Raw genomic sequence first — 23,888 nt, 5'->3', positions numbered from 1 at the left:
TAAACTTAAGTCCTGTATGAGCAAGGGCTTTTTGGACCTCAAAGAGGGGTTGTTTTTTTTATTTCTTATAACTTGAGTATTATTGATGCTCTTGGTTTTACCAGCATACTTGGCACTTCCCAGTGATGTGGGGTAGCTATCCCGGATGTTCTCCTGAAGTTGTCAAAGCTTCCTGTACCACCCACCCACAAGGCTGGGGCTGGTCCCTTCCAGTCGCAGCTAGGCACACCAGAAGATTCCATTGCAGTCAGCTAGCTGGCTCTTCTAGATAGCCTGAGATCTAGGGTGCAAAACCCAAAGGCCAGGAGGCTGCGCATGGCCCTGAACAGTTCCAAATGTGACTCTGGAGCAACAGTTTTCAGTTTCCTCTACTGTAAAATGGAAGTGAGCAACTGTCAGCTGGGTAACTGCCAAGGAAGGTCATGTGAAAACAAGTTGTTCTAGCAACAGAGCAGAGCAAAGGGTGTTTCCTTTTGCTGGCCCCCTCTTACTCCTAGAATCGCACTGTCCTTGCATACCTGTTCGATGGTGATACTTGCCAACGGAGGGCAATTTTTCATCTCAGAAATGTGACTCTCAGGGAAGCTCTCTATCTAGGATACCACTTGGTGCTGGGGATGGGGACCCACAAGGTGGCAAAAGGGCAGGCAACCTCTGTCATCCCCACAACCTGTAACTTGTCAGGGCTCAGCATGAGGGGTATAGAAGAAGAATCAGATTCCACTGATTTTTCCTCTGGTCGAATGATCCCTCCCTAATCCCAGTGGCATAGCCCCTATGGAGAAAAGCTGTAAAGAGCTTCAACATTGAAATGAGAAGGTAAGCTGTCCTCCCTAAGAGATGAAGGGCCCAAACCTTAATATGCTGCCAGGTGGGAGAGGGAAGAGAGGGCAACAATCCAATAGAATTCAGAAGATGGAAGGTAAACAGGGGAGATGATCTGAATGGAATAAAGGCTCTGACTTGCTAACCCAGCCCTCCCCCTGACCCAGACCCCGGGATTCTCCCAAGTGCCCATCTTCCCGGACATGCAGATCTCACACACTCCCTTTGCAAAGAAGCTCTGTGTATTGGGTGCAACAGCTCTGGGGTCTCTATATAAATAATATACAAAACCCAACAGCTCAATGCCTCACATTAACAAAAATACTAAAAACGCATTAAAAATGGAGCCTGAGGGAAAAGGCCCAACCACTACTGGTGCCAGCCTGGGAGGGGGATTGGGAATTAAGAGGAAAGGGTGGGCCACATCCAGTGCACAAGCGGTTCCTCCACGTGGCTCAGTAGCGTCCAAATATGTTGGTACTGGGCTGTGGCTGGGTATCTGTAGAAAATGAGAGGTTATCAGGGGTGGGAGAGCAAGCAGGGCATGGGTGTGCATGAGGACCCACCCCCACTGATTCTATGGGGCTCTCCCTGGAGGAGGGGCAAAGGCAGGCTTACTGGAGAGCTGTTGTTGGAGTTGCCGAACCAAAGCAGCTGTCTGTTGCTGTTGCTGCGTCTGTTGAAGCCCCTGGCGCTGGAACTGAGATGAAAACACAAAGCAGAGGATTGAATTTGAATCTTCACTACCTCTCCAGTCTCATTTTTCAACCCCTTTTTAGAGAGCCATAGCTAGCCTCCCCCTCTCTACCCCCTTGGACATTGTACCCAACCTAATCCACTGGCTGCACGCCCAAGCTGCGCAGCTGTCCCTGAGCCCAGGACTGTCTAGTCTGGCAGCTACCTGGGGCTGGGACTGGGGCTGAGGTTGGGGGGGAGCCGCCTGCTGCTGCTGCTGGTGTGCTTGTTGTTGCTGCTGCTGTTGCTGCTGTTGCTGCTGCTGCTGCTGCTGCTGCTGCTGCTGCTGCTGCTGCTGCTGCTGCTGCTGTTGCTGCTGCTGCTGCTGCTATGAAAACACAGAGATACTTCTGAAGGGGAGAGAAGGCGCTGAGTCTCAGCGATGGGAGGGGTGAGGACAGGGGAAGAAGCAACAAGGAGGGAACTCTGAGTCTACTGCCTGCTCTCCTGAGAAAGCTGCAAAGAAACCAAATCAAGAGTAGCTAAAAAACAAGTCCCAACTCTCTCCCATCAGGAACCTCTGAAAACAAAAGAAGGTGGGGAGGAAATTCACTTCTCAGCTCCGACTCTGGGCCAGTCACTCTACTTGGTGCTTTACAACCCTGCCTCAGCCATGCTAACCACCTGGCTGAGCAGGCACTTCTTCCTGGGCTCCCAGCGGCCAGATGAAGTTCCAAGGTCTTACCCGTAGGATCTGCTGCTGCTGCTGCTGCCGGATGTGGTACTGTTGCTGCTGTTGCTGCTGTTGCTGCTGCTGTTGCTGCTGTTGTTGCTGCTGTTGCTGCTGCTGCTGTTGCTGTTGTTGCTGCTGGGGCTGTTGCGGCTGCTGCTGCTCAGGCAGGATGGAAGCCGATCGGACGCCAGCCTGGACACCCTGGGCACCCAGTGGAGCCATGGTACCTATCATGGGTGTTTGCTGCAACGCCTGGTGGGAAAACCTATAAAGATAAGAGGCCTAGAGGTCAAGGACTGGCGCAGGGTGGGGAGAGCGAGTATAAACCCTGGGTCCCCAACCGGAAAGAATCTTCTGCAAATCATTTCTTCCTGTCATGAATGTTTTGGGTTCTGACAGTCTTCTAGGTTGGGGAGTAAAGGACAAAGACAACACTCCATTTTGAAGTCTCATGACCCTAACAGTTAGGAAGTTTTTCAGTTCTGGTTTAGTTTTTTTTTTCCCTTATAAAAATGAGAAACAGTCTTAGTACACACTAGCATTCCATAAACACACATCGAGGTTGTTTTTGTTATTGTTGTTCCCCAATAACATTTCAGGGCCTTAAAGACTATTGAGGTCTGCTACTCCTTATACTTTCTTTACCCTAATCTGTCATCACTGCAACAGGCTGCTGGCTGGGCCCATCCTAAGCCTTCACTTACCTCCCCCATGCATGTAATCGATATTAATCTCCCAACACACTCAGCACATCACATCATTTTCCTGAGTAAGAGTCCTTTCTGGGATTGTGTCTCAATTCTACACAGAGCAGTCACGGCCCTGTATCAATCTGCCCACTCCCTACTTCTCTGGCAGGTTTTTTTTTTTTTTTTAAGATTTATTTATTTATTTATGCGAGCACTGGGTACAGTCAGAAGCGTGGGAGGGTGAGAGAATTCACCAGAGACAGAGCGGATAGCAGAACAGGCAGACTGACGAAATACACTGCTGAGGGGAGCAGCGGGCGGCAGGAGAGGTCTGCGCACCATGTGGGACCCTCGCCTGGTGGCCGGGGATTGAACCAGTGCTGCAGAGGCTGCGGGCAGCTTCGCAGCCCAGCGCTCAACCACTGTGCCACCAGGGAGGCCCTCTCTGGCAGCTATTTTACACTCCATCCAAGTTCTTCTCCTTCCTGTCCTCTCAGCCACCCTGCTCATTCCAGTCCCCATGTCTTTGCTCACACTTTATCCTCAACCTGGAATGTCCTTCTTTCTCCTCTCCACAAATCCAAATCACAGCTATCCTTCAAAGGCCAACAGCAGTCATGAAACCATGATGTTACTATCCCACACTTTTTCTGAATTCCCTTTTTCTACCATAGCACACAGCTGCACACCTGATTACATCTTTTCTCACTGTGTTTTCTAAATGTTTTTCTGGCTCATTTCCCCAAATACAGTAAAAACTCTGTGGTCAGGGACTTTGTATTCTTTTTATAACTTTCCTCACCCCAATTGGTCCTAGCAGAGTGTTGGCCACAGGGTGAGCAGTTGGTCAACACTTCTAAGTAAAAGATCTTTCCTCTGGCCTACTCTGCATGTTCTACATCCTAAGCCACAGAGCCCCAAGGCACGAGGATGGTGTCTTAACTGTGGCTTGACATTCAACATGGCGGGAGGACTCATCTGCTAGTCTGTTCTGGTGGTAGACTTTTCCAATACTGGCTTGATGACTCCCAAACATGCAATGTACCTATAAACCACAGCTCTTTCCTTATCAGAGTCCTATCAATGATTTCCCCTCTCTGGGGCTTGCAGAAATTTTGGAGAAGGGTGAAACACCTGGTTACCAGGATCCCCTCCAGCTCGGCATTTTGTGGCCACAGGCTATATGACTACATCAGAGTCCCTGACATCTCCAAATGGTCTGTCTAGTTGCATCACCTGTAGGAACAGGTTTTCCCAAGTCAAATGCTCCCTTCTATGTCAGTGTATCCTCCCAGTCCCCCTATTCCCTTGGGTACCTTTGAGTGGAGGTGAGCCCATGTCCATAGGTTGGGGCCTGCTGGTGCACATAGCCACTGGGCCGCTGTTGCAGGTGGCGAGTAGGATCTACAAGAGTAGGATTGGTAGAAGGGTGGGTGCTCTGATAAGGCTGGCTGGAGTAGTTGGGGGGCACCATGGTACCTGCGGGGCCTGCGTGTTGCTGCAATCCCACATGAGAAACATAAGGAGTATAGCCCTGGAGGAAGGACAGAGGGAGTCAGGGCTAAGAGTGAGCAGAGTTGCTTGCCTGCAACTCCCCAATTCGCACCATCTCATGCCCTTACCTGGGAGGTCTGCAAACCATAGGAAGAGCTGGGAGTCATCTGATGGACTGATGATTGCCCCAACATCCCCTGACTCTGCTAAAGGGAAAAAGGAGACAAACTCAAACTCAGGAAACACTTTCTGCCATCTTGTTTCTTGTATCTCCCACTCTGCATCTCCTAGCGAAGATCTCATGAGTCTCCTCAGTCCTGTGACCCTCAAAACCCCCTCTCCCTGACGGCCCTCCCTATTGCCCCTCTCACTATCTTTGCCTGGAGCTGTTGGCGAAGACGTTGCCCTTGGGGCACCGCAGGCTGCTGCTGTCGGTACACAGAGGTCTTGTAAGAGGAGGGTTCCAGTCCCATGACGCCAGTCATGGTTGTGGGCAGCACTCCAGGGTAAGGTGGTCGGGTTGGCAGCTTCTGGATTGGTAACCTCACAGGGCGGTATGGGTCCACACGTGGGCCACCTGGAAAGAGGAACAGGCTGACCTCTCTAGGCCCCTTGTCCCTCCATCCCCTGCTCAGTCATCCAGAGCTGCTTGGAGGAGTGCCACCATCCCTTGGGCAGGAGGGGCTTTCAGATAACCCCCTCATTTCCAGTGGTTAGTATTCACCTGCAGGGAGTGGCTGATTCTGGGTGTAGAGGCCTATGGAGCTCTGCCGGTAGCTAAGGTGGGATATGGAGCCAGGGTTAGCGTGGTGCAGGAGGTCTGGAGGCACCGTCACACCATAGGGGCCACTCCGCCCTGGGCCCATTCCATAGTCCTGCGTGAGTGGCAGAGGAAGAAGGTGAGTGGGCTAGAGCTGAGGGAAGGAGCGAGGTGGAGTCAGGGGTGAAGTGGAACCCAATGGACACAGTTAATTTCTGTGATTCTGATGGAATCCCTTCCCCCACACACCCCCACTCCCCACACAAAGCAGAGAGCGGAAAGAATGCTAAGGATGGAGAAGTGGTGGGAAAAGTGTACTGGGCGGCACTAGCCTCTGTCTTGGTGGTTGGCTGGCTGCGTTTCTTGCCCTTGGTAGACTTTTTCTTGCGTTCCTCAGTACTGGGTGGAGCAGCCCCAGGTTTGTCAGTTTTGGGGGGCTCTGGAGCCTTTTTCTCAGGTTCTAGCAGCGTGGGGGCAGGGGGTTCCTCATCTTCTGGTGGTAGCGGCAATGGCTCCAGGTAATAGGCCCGGGGCCGGGGCCTCAGGTGTGTGTGGTAGAGCAGCAAGCGCTGCTGCTCCTCTCCTCGGGCCACTCGCCGGTCGACCCGGACTGTTCCGAACCAGCCCCAAGAGAGTGCTGCTGATGGCTTCAGTCCCTCAAAAAGATCCCAGGGGGAGATCTTTTGTTTGGTGGAAACCTGCAGACCCTGCTCCAGAAAATGAGAAACAGTGAGCTGTTGAGACTTGGAAAACAGAAGACAGACCTTGAGGACTTGGAGGAGAGAAAAAATATCTGTGGGCAATAAAAGAAAAAAAAGTCATGGGTAGATACAGGGAGATGGTGAGTGGAAGACAGATAGACATGGACACACACACATAGGAAGGAGAGACAGGAGAGAAGAGGGTGCACGGGTAAGGGGAGCAGAGAGGAATACACAGTCACAGGCATTGATGTTCAGGGGAAGACAGACAGGCAGAGAGAGAGAGAAAAGGCAGTGAGAGACTAACGACAGGCAGAGAGAGAGAGAGAGAGAAGTGGAGAAGGAAGTGGAGACAGACAGACATAGGCAAAGTGGGAATCTGGTAGAGACACTCAGAAGGACAATATGCATTGTGCAATGTGAGTACAGAAGTGTCTAAGAACACTTGTAACAAAGATGTTTCTAAGAAAGCTCAAGGAGGAAGGGAGGGGAACACAGATGGTCTGGGAAATGAATGCAATGTATATATGGGTTGGACTTTGGATTTTAAACTCTTCAACCTCTTCTTCCTCTCCCTCTCTACCATACACAATGATTATGGCTGCTCAACTGACAGAGAAAGGAGAAAGAGAATGTTGTGGGATATGGGTGGATGTGGGAGAGAAATACAGCAATAAAAGAGATACAAGCTGTCAGACAGACAGATGGGTGGGGTACAGGCAGGGATGGAGTACGACAGCAGGCAGGTGGGGCAGAGGAAAGAGGAGGAGGGCTGCTGAGAAATGAGTGGTATGTTAAAAGGTGGGTGGGGGTGGTGAGAGGAAAGCAGGGGTTAGGGGAGACTCAGGAAGAAAAGTGAGACTCCAGAAATGGGGAGAAGAAATGTAAATCAAATCAAGTGATTAGCTCAAAACCCAAGAAATGGTTTGGTTCTCGCTGGCAGAACCAGATGGACTCCTGAGCCTGATAAGGCTGCTATAGAACAAGGTCAACACTGGGAAGGTTCTTGACCCAAAGGGAAGAGGCGGTGAGGCGGGGAGTGTTGGGGGCAGGGAAGAAAATGGAACATGCCTCCTTCTTGAAGATGGAATCGAAGCCAGCAATCTTGTTGCCCTTGGTGTCTATAAGGGAGCCCTGTGGCTCACACGTGATGACATCTCGGTTTTGCTTGGGCAGTGGCAGCAGCTGGCGAACCTTTTCCAGACTGTCTGATTGGTGTTCCCCCAACTCTTTCTGCAGGCAAAGGAAGATGGGATAAGAGTTCAAGGACACAGAAAGTCTCAGGCAACAGCACATAACCTGGCATGATTAGCTGAGTTAATCCTCATTGTCTGAATAACAAAGAAAAAAATGGATGAAAAGCAATGGTGGCTGGTGGGCTCTGGCCGGAACACAGTCCCAGAGGCTAACTAGCAAACACAAAGTCAGGGGAGAAGGAGCTAAGATTCAGTCCCCCAGGCCTCACCCTAGCCAATTTGCTCACCCGAAGCTTCTTCACCAGATTCATGTATGCTCGTTTGTTTTCCTCCATGCTGCCCTGAGAGATGCTAGACATGTCTGCAGCCAGGGTCCCGTTGATGAGCACACTCAGCATGTCCAAAACAGTAGTGAAGAGCTCACTGCAACAGGAGAAAGGCAGAGAGGTGAAGACAAAGGCCTCAGGGTGAGACATAAGCTTAAGATGTCACCCCAGGACACCAGAAGCGGGCAGGGAACCCAGGACCTGGGAGTCCCCGGGTATCAGCCACATCAGCCATACCAGTCGCAGCAGGTTGTGCCCCTGGTGTGGGGGGAGGGGGCCTCTTAGGTACAAAACTGAAGGGAGAGGGCGGGCATGCTTTACTTGTTGGACTGCATGTCAACAGTGCCGCTGATGATGATCTCCAGAAGCAGCACAGCCCACTCCGTGGTCTGCTGGGTGCTGCGCTGCACCGTGTCAAACATGCCCCCCACCTGCCGGGGCCACAACAAATCAGTCAGATGGCTCAGGGATGAAGCATTAAGGGAAAGCTTAGATTAGAACCTGGGCTGGGTGTGAGACCTGAGGCCACGTTCCAGTTTTACCTATGAGTTGTCTTGTGATCTCAGACCAATGAGATAATTCTCGACATTGCTGGGCCTTGGTTTCCTTACTTATAAGACGATACAAGTTGGACTAAAGGATGTCCGGGATCCCATTCAACATTCCAAAACAGATTTTTAGAGCTTCTAGAGCCCAGTCAGGATCTACAACACTGAAGCAGGGTCCCTGCAGGGATCCAGTCCCCTGAACCACTTTCAGGTCCCGCATCCTTCAGGAGAGCTGAGTAGATATGTGATGACCCAGGAGAACCTGGCCCCCTCCCCGCAACCCGCCTCCCAGGCTGGGTTTCTTTGCTCTGCAGTTTTAGCCCCCTCCCAGACCTACCCCATTCCGGCTCCCCCTCTTACCAGGTTGAGCCGTAGTTTGAGTGCCTCATGCATTAGCTGCTTTGGTTTACAATCATCTAAGTACTGGTCATCCCGCCAATTGGTGACAATCTAAGACAGAAACGAGTACAACACACACTTCAGGGATCTTGTTTCCATCCTGAAGTACCCGAGGCATTCAGCAGAAAGGACTGAAAGTTCAGGTACACATTAGCCTCTTATTTTATTTTTTTTAAGATTTATTTATTTATGCATAAAAAAACTGGGGTATAGGCTAAAGCTGGGGGAGGGGTAAAAGGATTCACCAGAGACAGAGTGGGGAGCAGAACAAGCAGATCTACTGAAATACACTGCTGAGGGGAGCAGTGAGCGAGACAGGAGAGGTCTGCTGTGCCATGTGGGTAGCTCCCTGGCCAGCCGGGGATCAAACTTGTGTTGCAGGGGCTGGCAATAGCTTGATAGCACTGACACTTTAACCCTGGAGCCAACAGGGAGGCCCCACATTGGCCTCTTAGGTGCATCCTTCTCCATCTTCCTGCCTAGCTCTGAGGCCCAGAGACCTGTACCTGGTGCACCTGGCTGAAGAGAGAGGTGAGGAGTCCCTCACGCTGTTCATCCTGCCCTTTCAGACACGTCAGCACCAGAGATAAGAAGGGCTGCTGGCTCAACAGGGACATGCTGGAGATGGGAGAAGAAAAGAACAAAACCATGGCTTGCAGATCTCAACTTCTAACCCAATTCCTCAAAGGCCCAGACTCCACTCCCCTGAGAGCTAGCCTCATGCCCATTCTTATTCTGTGATTTTTCTACTTTCCTATGACTTTTATACTCAGCCAACAGCCCCAACTTTTCTTCTTCCATGGGCTTGTCTATCCTTTCCACCCTTCAATCCTGGTGATCCCCCTGCCCCCAACCCACCCAGAGCTTCTTTACCTCTTCTGCTTTTGTCGATCACGTTCTTTGCGTGAGGAAGAGGAAGCCAGGTGCTGGCCCTTCTCCAACTCCTCCCCAGCAGCCTTTAACACATGTCCCTGGACTGAGGTAGGCAGTTTAGCAATGAGAGGGGCCACCAGCCATACGCCAGAGCGCTCTAGAGAGCTGGAGGACAGATGGAATATAGAGGGTTACAGAGGAGCCAGATAAGGTGGAACAATTCATCCTCTCCTTTCCCTGATGGACACGCCTGGCATCTCCATGTGGCTGGAATCACGTATGCTACCAGAAGAGAAACTCATAAGGGGATGGGTCCTAACATGTTTCTACCCAACCTGAGCACAGGCTTGGTCTTGCTGCTGCTGGGCATGTTGCTTGCGGTGTTTCCAGAAGATGACCCTGTCTCCGCTGACTGTTGGAAAACCTCGATTGTAGCCTTGGCAATATTCTCTAAAAGGGAGTTCATCTCCTGGGGAGGATGAAAGGCACATGGGTGCTAAGTAGATAGCTGGGGCAAAGGAAAACAAATGGTAGAACAGAGAGGAGATGAGAGTGGAAGGTGGCATCTATGGAAGTTGATGGGAGGTTAGGGACCAATTCTGCCAGGTGCCCTCTAGCACCTCCATCTCTCTCCAACTCCCCACGACCTTCCCCTTTACATACCTCCTAGCAGTTATGACCACAGAAACAGCCTCCAACCACCGCCAACCTTCCCCACAGCTCAGAGCCCCAACACTCCCAAAACCCATTTCCCTGATCATCTGTTCCACATGTTTGCCATCTTCCTGTCCTCTCTTATTTCTCTCAGCTCAAGAGCCCAAGAGCAGGACCTAGGTTCTTCTCTGGTAGCCCACCTCCCTGACTCATGGAGCCAGAAGTGGGCATGGGAAAGGGAGGACCGGGCACCACTCACATTGTTAGGGGTCTGCTTGATCATGAGCTGCAGCTCCAAGGAAGACTGGCGCATGGTCCACTGGTCCAAATTCTGTGATAGAGAACCCACCCCCAAGCTTATCATCATCATCATGTCACCCCCAGCCACTCATCAACCCTGAGGCCAGTTCCTGTTCTCTCACAACCTTGAATCACACATGCCTAGTGGTCTGACATGGACCTCCACGACCCTGTCTTTATCAAAGACTCCACGTAAATCATCCAGAATGGTTGAAAAACCTATCCAATCTTAAAGCGTTCAAGAAAGAGTCACATCTTTCCCCTAGTTTCCTGTTCCAGAGTCTCACATTCCTTCGCATCAGGAAGTATCTGCTAATGCTTAACCTAAATCCTTGATGTTAAAGTTGAAGCCTGCTTCTCCTGTTTTAAGCAGCTGCTCAAAGTCCTTTAGAGACCCAAAGGCTACAGTTAACTAATCTCTCTTCAGCTTTATCTCTTGCAAGCTGAAGAGAGCTCACTCCCTTAGCTTGTCCTCAATGACTTTATTTTTCCACCTTTTGCAGTCACCTGAATGTCTGAAGTAGTGTGGCAAAGCAGAGAGTGCACACGTGTATCGAGGTTCATGTACTAACTAAACTTACTAGCTGTGTGACCTGGGGCAAGTTACTTAATCTCTTCAAGTCTTGCTTTCTTCAACTGGTCAGAGATACTCATACTCACTTCACAGGATTATAAAGATGAGATGAGAAAGCATACGGAGGGGGAGGGCCAAGTAGAGTACCCGAAACAAAGCAGATGCTCAATCAATAAGAGTAACTGTTACTACTTGTCACTGAGCAGCGACCAAAATGCCAAACCTACAAGGCCCCAAACTAGGCCTGCCAGATGTTCTGCTTCCCACTGATAAGCTATGTAGTCCCGCTCCAGAGAGCTATACTCTCACCCAGTAGTCCATGTAGTCTAGACTATTATTGACCTGACTTTTAAACCCACGTTAGAGCTGTTTCTCTCACCAACTTTCACCTACATACTCATTTGCCTTCCTCTCTACCTAACACCCGTTCTTTTTCTCTCAAGGTTCCCACTGTTTCACTCCAATTCTGGGCCCCACTGCTTCCTCTAAGACCTCCATCATCTTTGCCTACCTGGAGAATACGCTTAATACGTTGCCGCTGGGGGTTTTCCCCATCTTCATTGTCCAGCAGTCGATGTGGATAGCAGATGAGCTGCATGAGGCGCTGGGCCTGGGCACTACTCAACACCGGGTCTTGTAGGTCATTGCTGTCCTCACACAGCGATTTAAGGCAACGTTCTCCTACCCATTCCTGAGGAAGCTGATCATCAGGGGTCTGGGGGAACTAGTAGGGGGCCAGATGTAGGGGGATGGACTGGGGTCTGGTGAGGGGCATGATGTATGGTAGGGAGGTGGCTTGCTCATGGCTGGAAACAGGACTATATTACACAGAGGCATTTAGGAGGTGTGGGGGGAAGGTGAGACTGACCTGTTGGCAGATGCTGCGTAGCACGTACTTGGCATAGACATCCAGACTGGCTGTCTCCACAGAGATGTTGCGGCCACTCTGCCTCCGACCGCCACTGCCACCTCCTCCCTCCTCCTCTGGAAGTTCTTCTGCTCCTCCTGTCACAGTGAAGCCCGAACCCTTCAGTTCCGCATCCCCTGTGGTTCACAGGCAGGAGATAGGGAGGGCAGAGTGAGATCTGAACACCGTGTGGAGACCCACCCTGGGCCCACAGAGGGAGCAACTCTCCAACTCCTGTCCCATGGAACAGAAATACACCTCCCTCCCTCTTCTCCTCCCCAAAGGTCAGAGACCACCTTCAGGAGAGAGACTGTCCTTTGTAGTTTAGCTGGCATTGCACCCTCTACACACTTCTGGCACTGCTTCCCCTTCCTACCCCCATACCAAGTACAAACACAGCCTTGAGAACAGCAAACACAGCTCCATCCACGATGCGGTTCTGGGAGGCGGCCAGCAGGTGGCGGTCACAGGAGGAGCGGATTCCTACAGCAGGCTTGTCTGGGGAGGAAGCTGAAGTCAGGGGAAGCAAAAGTAGAATCTGTGGGGTGGGGCAGCCATGCTTTCTACTGCCGGTTGCCTGGATGGGGTCACCTACTTCCATCTGACTGGCAAGGATTGAGCTGAGGTGTCTTGAAAAGGTGGAGGAGGATGCGGCAGGTAAGTCTGGCCCCTGGTTCAGAGTCCTGCTCGCTGCAAGCTATAAAAAGCCAGACAGACCACATTGAAGCATGTGTAGGCAAACTGTATATGGGTTTGCAGGTGATGGGGGGCTCCAAGGGGAGACAAGATAGGGTGAATAGAGAATAAAAAAAAAAGGTAAGAAAAGGTAGAGGGGAGGTGGCACAGTCAACTGCTCTGTAGTCTGGGGTGAATGGCCCTGGGGTCTAAGGGTCAAAACACAGGAAGATTAGGCTACCAAGACAGGGTTAAAGACCCTCCCAGCTTGAGGCACACCACAGGATGGCCTGGTGACCCCAGGGAACCCCAATGGACAATGAGAGTGCAGCCATCAAGTGTGTACTGCAATGTAGAGTGCAGAAACTAAGGGTCACGGATTGGCAGATCACCAGCATTAAGGAGTGAAGGGATGGCAGCACAGCGAATCAGGTCTTCCAGGAGCAAACACTGCCGCGCGATGAGGATGGCAACAAAAGTAGCCAGGGAGTCGTGAAAAGACAGGTCACTAACCTGGAGGAAAAAGCAGATGGAAGTGGTGACTTGGTGTGGGGAGAGGGTGCCTATTCAAAGTGGTATGTCTCCAGTCTCCAGCACTCTGTTCCTCTATTATCTGAATTCCTGTCACCAGATCCCTGCTCAGGTAACTGCCATGGCCCCCCACCACCTTTCACCATTCCCCAGCAAGACCCTGCCAAGTCTCACATCTACGTTGCAGAGGAGGTCATTGAAACCACAGGTGCCATTGTTGGAGGAGCAGCACAAGGCCTTTAGGACTCCTAGCCACTCTGCACTCAATGACTTGCAATAGCCAGTCAGCTCTGCACACAGGATTGCGATGTCATTCACCCTGGGGAAAAGTACAAATACCCTCAGGAAAAACCCTGTTTCATAAAACCTCAGGCTCATTAACTTTTCATCTCCACCTAGGCAATAACCATGGCTGCAAGCTCCCAGGCATCTCATCCCTCCCACTCTCAGGCAACAGTGTGGTGCCCACACTAGCACGGCCCGTACCTATCGGGATCATGGTGCCCCACACAGACGTGCATGAGGGCGTTGCAGACAAAGCTGTAGCGGTTAGCAGGGTTCTCGCTAAGACTCTTGCCTAGCCCCGTGTAAGTGAAGGTGTGAGCTGCAGGGTTCTCCAAAGTGTCGATCATGAACTCAGGTGCCCAGCGCATATTGGATTCTGATGGCTCCACGTTGCAGTAGATGGTGTTCTTCACCTTGGAGCAGAAGTCACTGCAGGGGTGGGGGAAAAGAAACAGTTCGTCGAAGAAGGTCTGGTGGTACAGGGATGGTCAGGGAAGGGGAGGAAAGAAACAAAGGAGAGAGTGAGGGACCAGGGACATTGGGACAAGAAGGGAGATGGGACAAAGTAGACTGGGCAAGAAAGGAACCCAGGAAGACTAAGGTACAGAAGCCTGTGGAGGCAGGGAGGCAGAGTGTATGCCCCATGGAGGTGGGCTGGAGGCAAGGTCGACAAGGAAGAAGGCCCACTCTCCGGAACCAAGAATACATGGAGGACGCCATCCCTGATGGACCCTGCAGAGACAGCAGGGTCTTGGGCTGTGTTGTGCTCCTGAGTTAGGTGGTCATGGGAAGGAGATGGGACTAGATCCCACTCTCTGTCCCTTACTTCCGTCCTCCCTTACCTGAAGAGCTCCCCAAATTTGCTCTTTAAATGGCTACAGGAGGTGTACAGATCATAGAGATAAGCAAGGATACAGCGTTCTGCCGAGGAGCCATCGGATCGGTTCATCCCATGCTTCACTACACCACACAGCCTGTCATGAGGGGATAAGGTCAGCAGGGTCAGCAGATAGTGGGCAGGGGCCGGGGCACAAAGGTCCCAGGACACAAGTCTCTTGGCGATCCCTTTCCCCTCCCCTACCTGAATGGCATGCACTTTCCCACAGTGAAAGCCCCACATGTTCCTCACAGGTCACTTCCACCAGGCAGCACCAGAGCCCTGTGTGGCTTACCCCTCAAAGACCTGTGCCATCTGGTCCTGGTTGAGGATGAGGCAGGCATGATAGTGCCGCAAAACAGCTACGATGCACAGGCACAGGCTGGTAGTGTAGCTGCCGACCAGATCGGAGGATTTGAGAAGCAACTCGGCCTCAACTACGCTCAGTTCATTCAGTAGCTAGCAGAGCGAGTGGGGGGTAAGAAGTGAGAAGAGGCCCCTCGTGTTACACATAATCCACTGCCTGTGAGGAAACTGGCGAGGCCAGGCCTGAGCCCCTTTCTGCAGGAACCGCCTCAGTCCAGAAGGGCCCTGTTGCCATATGCCACTGTCCTTTATTCTATTAACAACACATGCCTCATCGACAATCTAACCAGTCTCCAGGATACAATTCTATGAACTCCACAGTGGGAGGACAGCTTGTTCCCAATGTTCTAATCCGTCCCTGGGGCCTCCCCGGGGAGCTCTTGAGTCTCTATTCCTGCCATCTTAGCTCATGTTCCACTCCCCTGTGCTAGTATTTCTGCTCCTCCAAATAGACCCGGACACTGGCTTAAGCCTCTACTCCTGTCCTTATGGCCCCATATAGCACAAACTCCTTCCACCCTTATCTCCCCAATGTCCCCACCTGAATGGCAAAGTCGATGAGGCCACTGATGCTGAGTGAGTATTCCATGAGGTCGAAGATGAACTGCACATGCTGCACCAGAGGCAAGTGGTATGACATGCCAAGGGCAAAGCTCGTGATCTGCTCCAGAACATTCCGGGAGACCTGATAAGGGCAGTGGGAATGAGTGAGACAGGGAGTGGTGAGACGTGGGAAGAACCAGGGAAGCAGGAAAGGATGATGACGGCAAGGGATGAGATGGGGAGGCTTGGTCTGCCTGGGGGTAAAAGATAAGGAAGAAAGGCAAACAGGACAGAATGTGGGAAGGGGGCTGGACTTAGGGCCACACCTGAGCTGTGACCTGGTGTTGGTCATAATGTGAAAGGTGCTGGAACTTAGCAAAGATATCTTCAGCAGTGGGAAAGGCTTCAGGCCTGTTGCGCCGCCGCTTCTGTCCATCCTCCCCACCTGAGGGGACAGTTGAAAGGGACCAGTCAAGACGGGAAAGAAAACTAGTTGATGAGGGGTGGGGAGGGGGTTATGGAGAGAAGGATATGGGAGGGAAGGAGGAAGGGAAAGGGAGGGAGAGGGAGAGGGAAGGAGGGAGGGAGGGAAGGAGGGAGGGAGGGAGGGAAGGAAGGAAAAGGGAAGAAGGGAAGGCAGGGTCAAGGAAGAAAGGATGGGGGAGGGACGAGGGAAGGGGACAGTGAAGCAAAGGTTCCGAGGACCACAGACTATGTGGACCTTAGAGGAATACATACAGGGAGGTGCTAGGTGGAGGGGAGGGAAGGGAGAGGGAGGGCGGGCATATGGGGCTTACTGTGAGGTACCTAAGAATGTCAGGTCTCCAGGATTCAGAGGCACAATAGGAGCAAGCTGGTCTGCAGAGGGGGGGAATGAGGGGGGAAGTTTCAAAAGGACTAGAGCTCTCAGGAGACTCCAAGAGACAGGACATTGGGACATGGCTGGGAGTTCCCTATGCTGGGGAAGGGAAGACTGACTAGGGCGTTCTTTGGGGGAGATCTGTTTGCGGGGCCTCAAACCCACCAGTTTCTGCTGTTCCCTTGCGGTTCAGAACCTTCAGGATATCCTTGGTAATTTTCTTGATGGCATGGCGGGCATCATCGCGCTGCTTTCCCACCCCAAACAGTACGACCAAGCGCTGGTTGCACTCATGGCTGCATGACTCCTCCTGCATCCCAGCAGCACTGTCAGATGCCAGCATGGTTCTCCTGCCCTCCTCTTACAAGCATGCTCCATGCCCCTCAGCACCCCTCTGCTCAAACCTTCCCAACACACCAAACCAACACCCTCAAGACCAGCTCCAACCCCTCAGCACAGTCCTTGGACAGAAACCTGGGCTCAAAACAGATGGTCGCAAGGTGTTGGGGAAAGGTACCTGGGGGATGGGAAAGTGTGTGGCATACTGCACGTGCCGTGGCTGGTCATAAAGAACCCCAAGGGTCCCTTCTATCTTCTCCTTGGGTGGGGGCTTCACCTCCTTTTCAACATCTGGTTTCTCAGGGGATGGACTGCCCTTCCCCTCACAGGGCATGGTAGGGGAGAACAACTGAGAGAAAGGCGAGAGGGCAGAACATTTAGAGGAAGCAAAGGGGGTGAGGGGCATAAAGAAACCCCCTAAAGAGGCACAGAGGAGGACGTCAGGAGCTGAATTCTTCCATATCGGGATCCAACTTACTGAGAAATCAGGCTTCTCCATATCTTCAAAGAGTACACTGGAACTAGGGTCAATATCCATAGATTCTGAGAGCCCTGGATCCTGAGGGCACAGAACATAAGCAAAGCTGCTTTAGCCTCAGGGAGCTGTTCCCCCCATGGAGGGAACCTGACAGGGGAGTTGGAAAGAGGAGACCATATCGGGCAAAGTACTGGATCTGGATTCAAGACTTGACTTGACCGGGTCACTCAGCCACCTCAGGCCTCAGTTTCCTTCATCTTTAAAGTGAGGATTAAGAGGACCTTGCAGAGCTGCTGTGAGGATTGAGTACAAAATACAAATTGATGTGAGAGTGCTCTCTGTAAACTCCAAAGCAGTACACAGACGCCCCCTCATCACTAAGTCAAGGATACTCAGAGGCCTTTGGGAACCAGGAGGATGGGAGTGTCAGAACAAACTATCTAGGGCAAGGAAAAGCCCACTCACCTCCAGCTTGCTACTGCTGCTGCCCTCAGCCTCCTTGCGTTCTGGGTCATCGGCAGGGTCATCAAAGGGGGAGGGAGGCCGGGGTCCAGGGGCTCCAAAGGCAAGGTCCCCTCGGGAGATGAGGGTGCAAGTATACATGTTGTGGGAGAAAACATCATGTCGAATCAGTTCACAGAACAGCAGTACCAAGTTAAAGAATTCCACCCGCTCACTCTCACTCCGGGGGTCCGCTGGAAGGGGGGAAATGAGAAAAGAAGGGTTAGGAGAGCACAAAAGAGGTGAGCAAGAAGAGAAGGACACAGCTAAGTCTCGGTGCCTGCAGAAGACCTGAGGTAGACGAGAATAGGAATTAACAAAAAAATAATTTCTACAAACTGCCAAGGGACAAAATGTGGTGGGTTACTGCACCTCCTGCCCCCCACACCACCCCAGAGAGAAACACAGCATGTTTGTTGCTATTACACAGTGAAAGTGCTTCAATCTCGTGTTCTTACTTTCATTCTCCCTTTTATTTCTCTACATTGTTAAACTAAGATCATCAAAGAGCAGAATTATGTCTATACGTCATTCTGCATAAAGTGCAAGACAAAGATAGACCAGAAGGCCCTTAAATATGCTTTCTGATGCCAGTGAAGGTTAACAGTCTAGGCAGCGACAACTACAAGGTACCAGGGGTCCATACTCAGCATGGGAGCCTGTGTATCCAGAAATTGCAGAAGGACATCCTGGAAAATGGGAGCACTGGGAGCAGAAAGGGAGCCAGAGGCGACAGACCCCTTCTCATCTGCTGCTTCTGATTCTCCACAACGCTGTAAGACAACAAAACGGTTGGTTTTTACCTGTTCCTTCGCTCCTCCAAGTATAATCCTTGAACTACCACCTGTTTTGCTTCCACCCCAAGTTTACTTCCATTTCCCCTGACCTCCATTTTCCTTACCATCTCTCTACTGAAGCCTTGACCCTTTCTGACATCAATCCATTCCTTTCTTTCTACCTTTGCCTCACCTCCTTTAGGTTTTCTACCATTTTTCTGGCTCTCGCAACTTCGACTTTGGCCCCTTGACCAGCTCAATCTCTGTCTCCAATCTCAGCTGTCACATCCCCCTTGCCCAGTCTCATCTTCTTAGCTCTGCCCCCTAACCTCAGCCTCAATCTCTGCCTGTCTCTTCTCCAGCAGCTTGGCCACCACCATTGCACGATGACGCCCAGAACGCTTGCAGCTGACGGCCCATTCACACAGTAACGATACCACGGCATCATCATCTGAGGAGATCTGGAGACCAAAGAAAGACAGCACTATGTAAGGTAGGGATGGAGACAAAAAACCGCATTCTGATTTTGTCATGACCTTAAGACACCCCCCCCCCGCCCCCAGATCCAGGAAGAACGTCTCTTCGAACATCCTTTAGTTTTAGTGCCTCACCATGCCTTCCCCTCACTCTTGCTTTTGCAATGTTTTTCAGTCCTTCTGTTCCCCTTCTTGCTTACCTCGTGCCCATCCTTGCTAGGCCCCAATCCAAAGATTCGGTTACAAAGGGAGTCAAGAGAGTTGCTGAAGTCTGAGCGCTCGAAACTGTGGCTGTCTAGCACTTCCAAAGTATGGAGAACCCGTCCAATGGTGAAGCCTACGGAGGAAATGCATTAGACAGTACTTAACTACAAGCCCAGTGCGTTCCAACTCTCAGATCTACATGTCCTTACCACCCCCATCCTTTCCTCACACATATTCTCTTCTCCCTATTCTCTGACACCCACCTGCAGTAGCTTCCTGGCACTTATCAAAGGACCAGCGAACCTCAACTGCCTGTCCTCGTTCCTTGATCTGCTGCTCAATCTCCCGCAACTTTGCACGGACCTGCAATATTGAAAAGGAGGGCTTTACCTATGGACCAAAGCATACAAAAGGCTAAACTAAAAAAGAACAGTGATAGACTCCAAGGCACTACTTCTGAGAATAGTTTGATTTAGCCTTGCATGCTGATCTGGCAGTGCTAGGCCACTGGCCAAACTTACCTGCTGAGTGAAGGCACTGTTGCCCTCTGGCATAGGCAGGTTGGAGGGGGCAATAGGCAGGTGGTCAAGAGGTGAACCAGTCTTAATTCGGCTATCAGTCAGAGAGTAGTGCCAAACCAGGGCACTGGGACAACACAGGAGGATGGTCTGCCAGACAGAACATCTAAGTCAAACTTCATCATCACAGCTACCTCTCTAGAATCCCATACCAAGACCCAACCCTTAGACTCCTGACCCAAAGTTATTCTGAGGGCCTCAGTTCATCTTGGAGCCTCTCCCCTTGCTCATTCTCCTAAAAGGCTTGGGCCTATTATGTAACCCTTGAAGGGCACTAACTAACTAGTATACCCCTTGCACGAGAAGCAGCAATCACCAAATGAGTATTCAGTGTCTACTCCCACCTTCATTTAGAACAACCCCCATTCTCTAAGATGGCACCCAATTCTTCTCAGACTTCCTTGGGCCTACCCAGTACCTACCTGAAGGATACAGCTGAGGCCAAAAACCAGGGGCCGGTGCTGAGGGCACATAAGCAGATCACTAAAGGGTGTGGTGGGCATATTGCTAGTTGGGGGCTGGGGAGCAGGGGTGGTGGGCAGTGTGCTTGTTGACTGAGCAGACATAACATGTGACGAGTGACTGCTCACACCATCCAGCTGCAGGGCCAGTCTCCGGGTACAGAAGTAGGCAAGGCGGCGGGAGAGGTATGCAGACTGAACGAATTCCCCAGAGTACTGTGAAGACATGATGATCAAAACCCCCAATTCTCTTCTCCCAGGGACACTGCTCCCACATCTTATTTCTCCTCAAATCTTCCTTGTTAGCCACCGCCCCCCCCCCCCGCCCCCAATTCCAGGTCTTACTCGAAGCAGCAAGGGCAGCAGCAGTTTAAGCAGTTCATCCTCTCCAGGGCGGATTTTCTCGAAACACTCAAGTACCCAGGTCAAGAACTCATGCCTGTCCAGCATGCCCTCCTATGGGTAAGCAAGGGTGGCAAGAGTATTAGTTTAGCCTGGGGACAAATAGAAAGAGGCAGATAAAGTAAATGAAAGGACAAAGAGAACCACAACTGGGACAAGGTAGCAGGCAGATTCTGTTCTACGATGGCAGAGTACCTGTGGTCAGTTCAACCCATGCCCCACGTGCCATGCCCTACTTCCTACCTGAAACATGAACATGGCCAGCTTCTCATTGTAGTCCCACTGCCGAATTGCCACCTCTACATCATGGGGCAAGGGCCCTATAGTAGAACCACAGCCCCCAGTGCCTGCAGGCCCTGGCCGATAGTATTCAGCCATCTTCTGTAGTTGCTCCCATAAGTACTTGGTGATGATCTGAGTCCATTCTAGAGGAAAGATGGAAAAAGGACAATTTCATACTGTTCCTCTGCTTTGAACATCTTCACTTTCCCACTGCCACACACCATATTCCTAAATCCTATTCATCCTTAGACTTTAGTCATAAGCTACCTTTCTAAAACCTTCCCAGGCGTCCCCCCAAAAAAGTAACCTTTGTGTCCAGCAAAGTCTCAGAGAACTTTCTGCCTCCTCTTTGGACAACTTACTACTTTCCATGTGACTCATACATATGCCTTAGCATCCCCAGGAGACTGTAAGCATCTTAAGAGCAGGGATTAATGCTGGTCATCTTTATAGCCCAGTACATGCACACAGAAGACATGCAAGATACTGCTTGCTTGCTAACTGAAAGAATGCAAGAGATAAGCAGAAGCAAGAATCTAGAATGAGGAAGGAGAATAATTCCAAGGGTCCCTCCCTTACTTCTTGAAGAGATCAGTGGTGGTACCATTGGCATCAGGAGTTACTCACCCATGAAGGGGTCGACAACATGTCTCTTCTTAACCTTGGTCTCAGTGATTGCTGCATAGTAGGCACAGGTCATCTTAATGAGCCAGGCGGCCCGCATCACAGGCACTGTATATTTGGCTAAGTACCCAAACACTTCTTCCTTCTTACTGAAAATGGGAACCTGGATGGATATCACAAGGAATGAGACCTCTAGTACCCCCCTGATCTGGCATCCATGTAGCTCAGTCTGGGAGTAAAAGGATGCCTAACCTGTGCTGCCCCCTCCCCTGGGCCTGAAGAACAGGAAACAGTATCTTACCTTTTTGGCCAGTTGTGTGAGTGGCTTGGTGCCAGCCAGATCAGTGAACCAGGTGTTAATGGCACTCTGGGATCTTGCAGTCACCAGCCAGAAGTTGTCTTTCTGGTTCACTTGGGGCTTCCTGCGGCCAGTGTCAGGGAGGGTGTTACAACGTAACTTCTCTGCAATAATGCTGCTGAAGTTGGAACTGATCTGGGGGAAGAAAACCATACTTCAGGGTGGAAAGAATGGGCAGAGATTTGGTTGTGTTTTTGATGGGCAAATGCCAGTGTGGTAGCATTAGGTTATGAAGGAAAACTCAGCTGTTTAGGTTGTCCCTTTAAGTCTTCCCCACTCAGGGCCTTTGCTCCTTCTCAGATTCTTCCAGCCTTTTCCTTCAGCCTGGCAGGGTTGTCTCACCTTGGCAGGATTGAAGTTGACGTTTTTGGCACTGCCATGTTCATCCCCAGAGACAGCAGGCTGGTTATTGAAACCTTGTTTTACATTCAAGGCCGTCAGTTCATCCTGAGGCATAAAAATGACATTTTCGGGTTTTTATCCCCACGTTTGGGGTTGGTAATGGTGGGAGAGGAGGGCAGGAGAAGAGAAGGAAATGGGGTGGGGGTAGGTAGGAGGAGGATTCTTAGTAGAACAGATTGTTATTTCAAGCTAGGCCCTTATATTCACTTGGACCGCACCCTCATCCTCGACAACCTCCCAGCTCCCCACCCCCCAACCCCCCCCCCTCCCCAGTCACTAAGATTCCCAGTCACCCAGTGCTGCTGCTCAAGCTCAACATCACTCTTCCCTGGCAAGCAGTCATAGCTCACCGAGCTGCCTTAGACAACTTTCTGAGCTGTGCGTGTTTGGAGGGGGGTGCCTCCGGCGTGGTCTCTACATCAAGCCCTACTCACACCCGGGCACACCGCCCCCTCCCCCCCAGATCCTACTCTCCTACACCAGCTCACTTTACTCTTCCCCCTTTCGGGACTTTCGCTCTCAGCCAACCGCCCCGCCCCCCCCCAAACCATCAATGCTTCCCCCTATGCTGATCGCTTGCCCCTGGTCCCTAGGGAGTCCCGATTTTTGAACGCACCTCCTTCTGTTTGGGATCTTGAGGGTACACATCTGGAGGCCCAAGCCGCGGCCGCTTCAGGGGCCGGTGTTCGTAGCTCAAGATCCCGAAGGCCGCCATCTTGCCCAGCCCGTAGCGCCAGAGGCGCCAGCCGGGGCAGGCTGGGGTGGGGGAGGGGGGAGAGAGCAGAAAAAGGGGGCGGCGGTTTCGAGGACGGCGGCCGAGAGACAAGGGGGCACGTTAGAAACTCTCGATCATTGCCGGAAAGTACCGAGGGAAACCGAGGGATGCCGGGAACCGTCGGACAATGCCGACTGCAGCGGGGGCGGGGCCCGGCCGGAGTGGGGCGGAGCTTCGCACCAGAGGCTCTTCCTGGACTGGGCCGCGCAAGATTGTTGGAGTCGGCAAGGATCAGTGAAAGGGCCAGCGCCATGAGCTGCGTGCGGTGCTGGCACTTGAGCCTGCCAAGCGGGAGGCAGCCTCGGGGCTCAGCCCCGGCTGGAACCGGGTTCCCAGCGCCTCGCTCAGTTCTTGGCCTACAATTGGCGTACTGGCTGGTAGTCGTATTGGTTAGGAACTCCCGTACTTAGTTTCCGCATCTGAAAAATGGGTGCACTAAAACCTCCTTCAAAGGACCATTGTAAAGTTTAGAAACTCTAAGCATAAGTAAGCAGCCATTAAACTCCTGAAAGGCAGACTCTAATCCCTCAGGTCTTTCTGGCCCAGCACTGAGGGGCTTAGCCTTTTTTGTTGTTGTTGTTCTTTGTTTTAAATTCACAGTCCCTTTAAAATGCTGATGGAAGCTTTGCGGGTTCTTCCTCCTTCCCAGAAAGGAAGGAGGAACCTTCTATGCATGGGTCCTCCTTCTCAGAAAAATGCACGTAGAGACTTTGTTAAATATTTCCCTAGGAGTCTTTAAAGTACTTGAAACACAACAATGTATCTCCTAAGTATCCACGAATTCCAGGTCAAGAACCCTTGCAGTAGCGAAAGAGGCATCTACTAAATGTCAGATATTTTGCAAACTTCTCTATCCTCAAACAACTACGCGAATTAGGGAGTATCATTGTATCCATTTTGTTCATGATGAACCTGACCTTCAAAGAGTTCACTTCCCTGATAATATACAGCTACTAAGTAATAGCACTGAGACTAGGATACTTTCTTGACTCAAGGTCATATTCTATTATGGCATCTCCTTTTTGAGAAAAAACAGTGCTATAGGGCCTCCCTGGTGGCGCAAGGGGTTACATCGTCTTCACTACCATGCTAGCTGACCCACATGGTCCTGCAGACCTCACCTCACCTGCCTGCTGCTCCCCTCAGCAGTGTATTTCAGTCAATCCGCCTGTTCTGCTCCCCACTCTGTCTCTGGTGAATCCTCTCACCCCCCTCACGCCCCGCACCTCTGGCCTACACCCCAGCTCTTGTATGCATAAATAAATAAAATAAATCTTTTTTAAAATAGTGCTATATAATAAAGGCAATACATGATAAACAAAAATAATAAGGGTAGCAATAACAAGAGGCCACTGAACCACTATGGGAAAAGTAATTCCAATTGGGAGAAAGGAAAAATATTGGAGGAGCTCATTAACATTTGAGCTAACCCTGAGGAATTT

General features: G+C 51.3%; 1 protein-coding gene across 2 annotated transcripts; it reads right to left on the bottom strand.

Annotated features, from left to right (window-relative positions):
• Positions 1-1,280: 1,280 nt before the first annotated feature.
• On the bottom strand, positions 1,281-22,386 carry MED12 (mediator complex subunit 12; the record flags this gene model as incomplete). Of its 2 annotated transcripts, none has more annotated exons than XM_084258767.1 (45): positions 1,281-1,324; positions 1,444-1,525; positions 1,727-1,867; positions 2,246-2,498; positions 4,239-4,456; positions 4,545-4,622; positions 4,788-4,993; positions 5,141-5,291; positions 5,509-5,883; positions 6,949-7,110; positions 7,361-7,496; positions 7,721-7,830; positions 8,308-8,397; positions 8,853-8,964; positions 9,220-9,384; positions 9,555-9,688; positions 10,133-10,204; positions 11,259-11,438; positions 11,616-11,791; positions 12,039-12,152; positions 12,250-12,351; positions 12,722-12,842; positions 13,035-13,179; positions 13,347-13,574; positions 13,988-14,119; positions 14,318-14,481; positions 14,930-15,073; positions 15,258-15,376; positions 15,739-15,789; positions 15,956-16,100; positions 16,308-16,478; positions 16,608-16,688; positions 17,073-17,302; positions 17,755-17,881; positions 18,214-18,345; positions 18,561-18,697; positions 18,828-18,927; positions 19,086-19,232; positions 19,565-19,819; positions 19,949-20,059; positions 20,249-20,430; positions 20,915-21,074; positions 21,213-21,404; positions 21,612-21,716; positions 22,288-22,386. In XM_084258767.1, the coding sequence occupies 45 exons, from the start codon at positions 22,384-22,386 to the stop codon at positions 1,281-1,283; spliced, it is 6,579 nt and encodes a 2,192-aa protein (XP_084114893.1). The 2 variants fall into 2 exon arrangements, with proteins under 2 accessions (XP_084114893.1, XP_084114894.1); XM_084258768.1 differs by having other exon boundaries at positions 4,797-4,993.
• Between the last annotated feature and the right edge of the window lie 1,502 nt (positions 22,387-23,888).

Source organism: Talpa europaea (assembly GCF_964194135.1).
Source record: "Talpa europaea genome assembly, chromosome: X".
In the NCBI taxonomy this organism is placed as follows: domain Eukaryota; kingdom Metazoa; phylum Chordata; class Mammalia; order Eulipotyphla; family Talpidae; genus Talpa; species Talpa europaea.
This window is presented reverse-complemented; position numbering and strand designations above follow the sequence as displayed.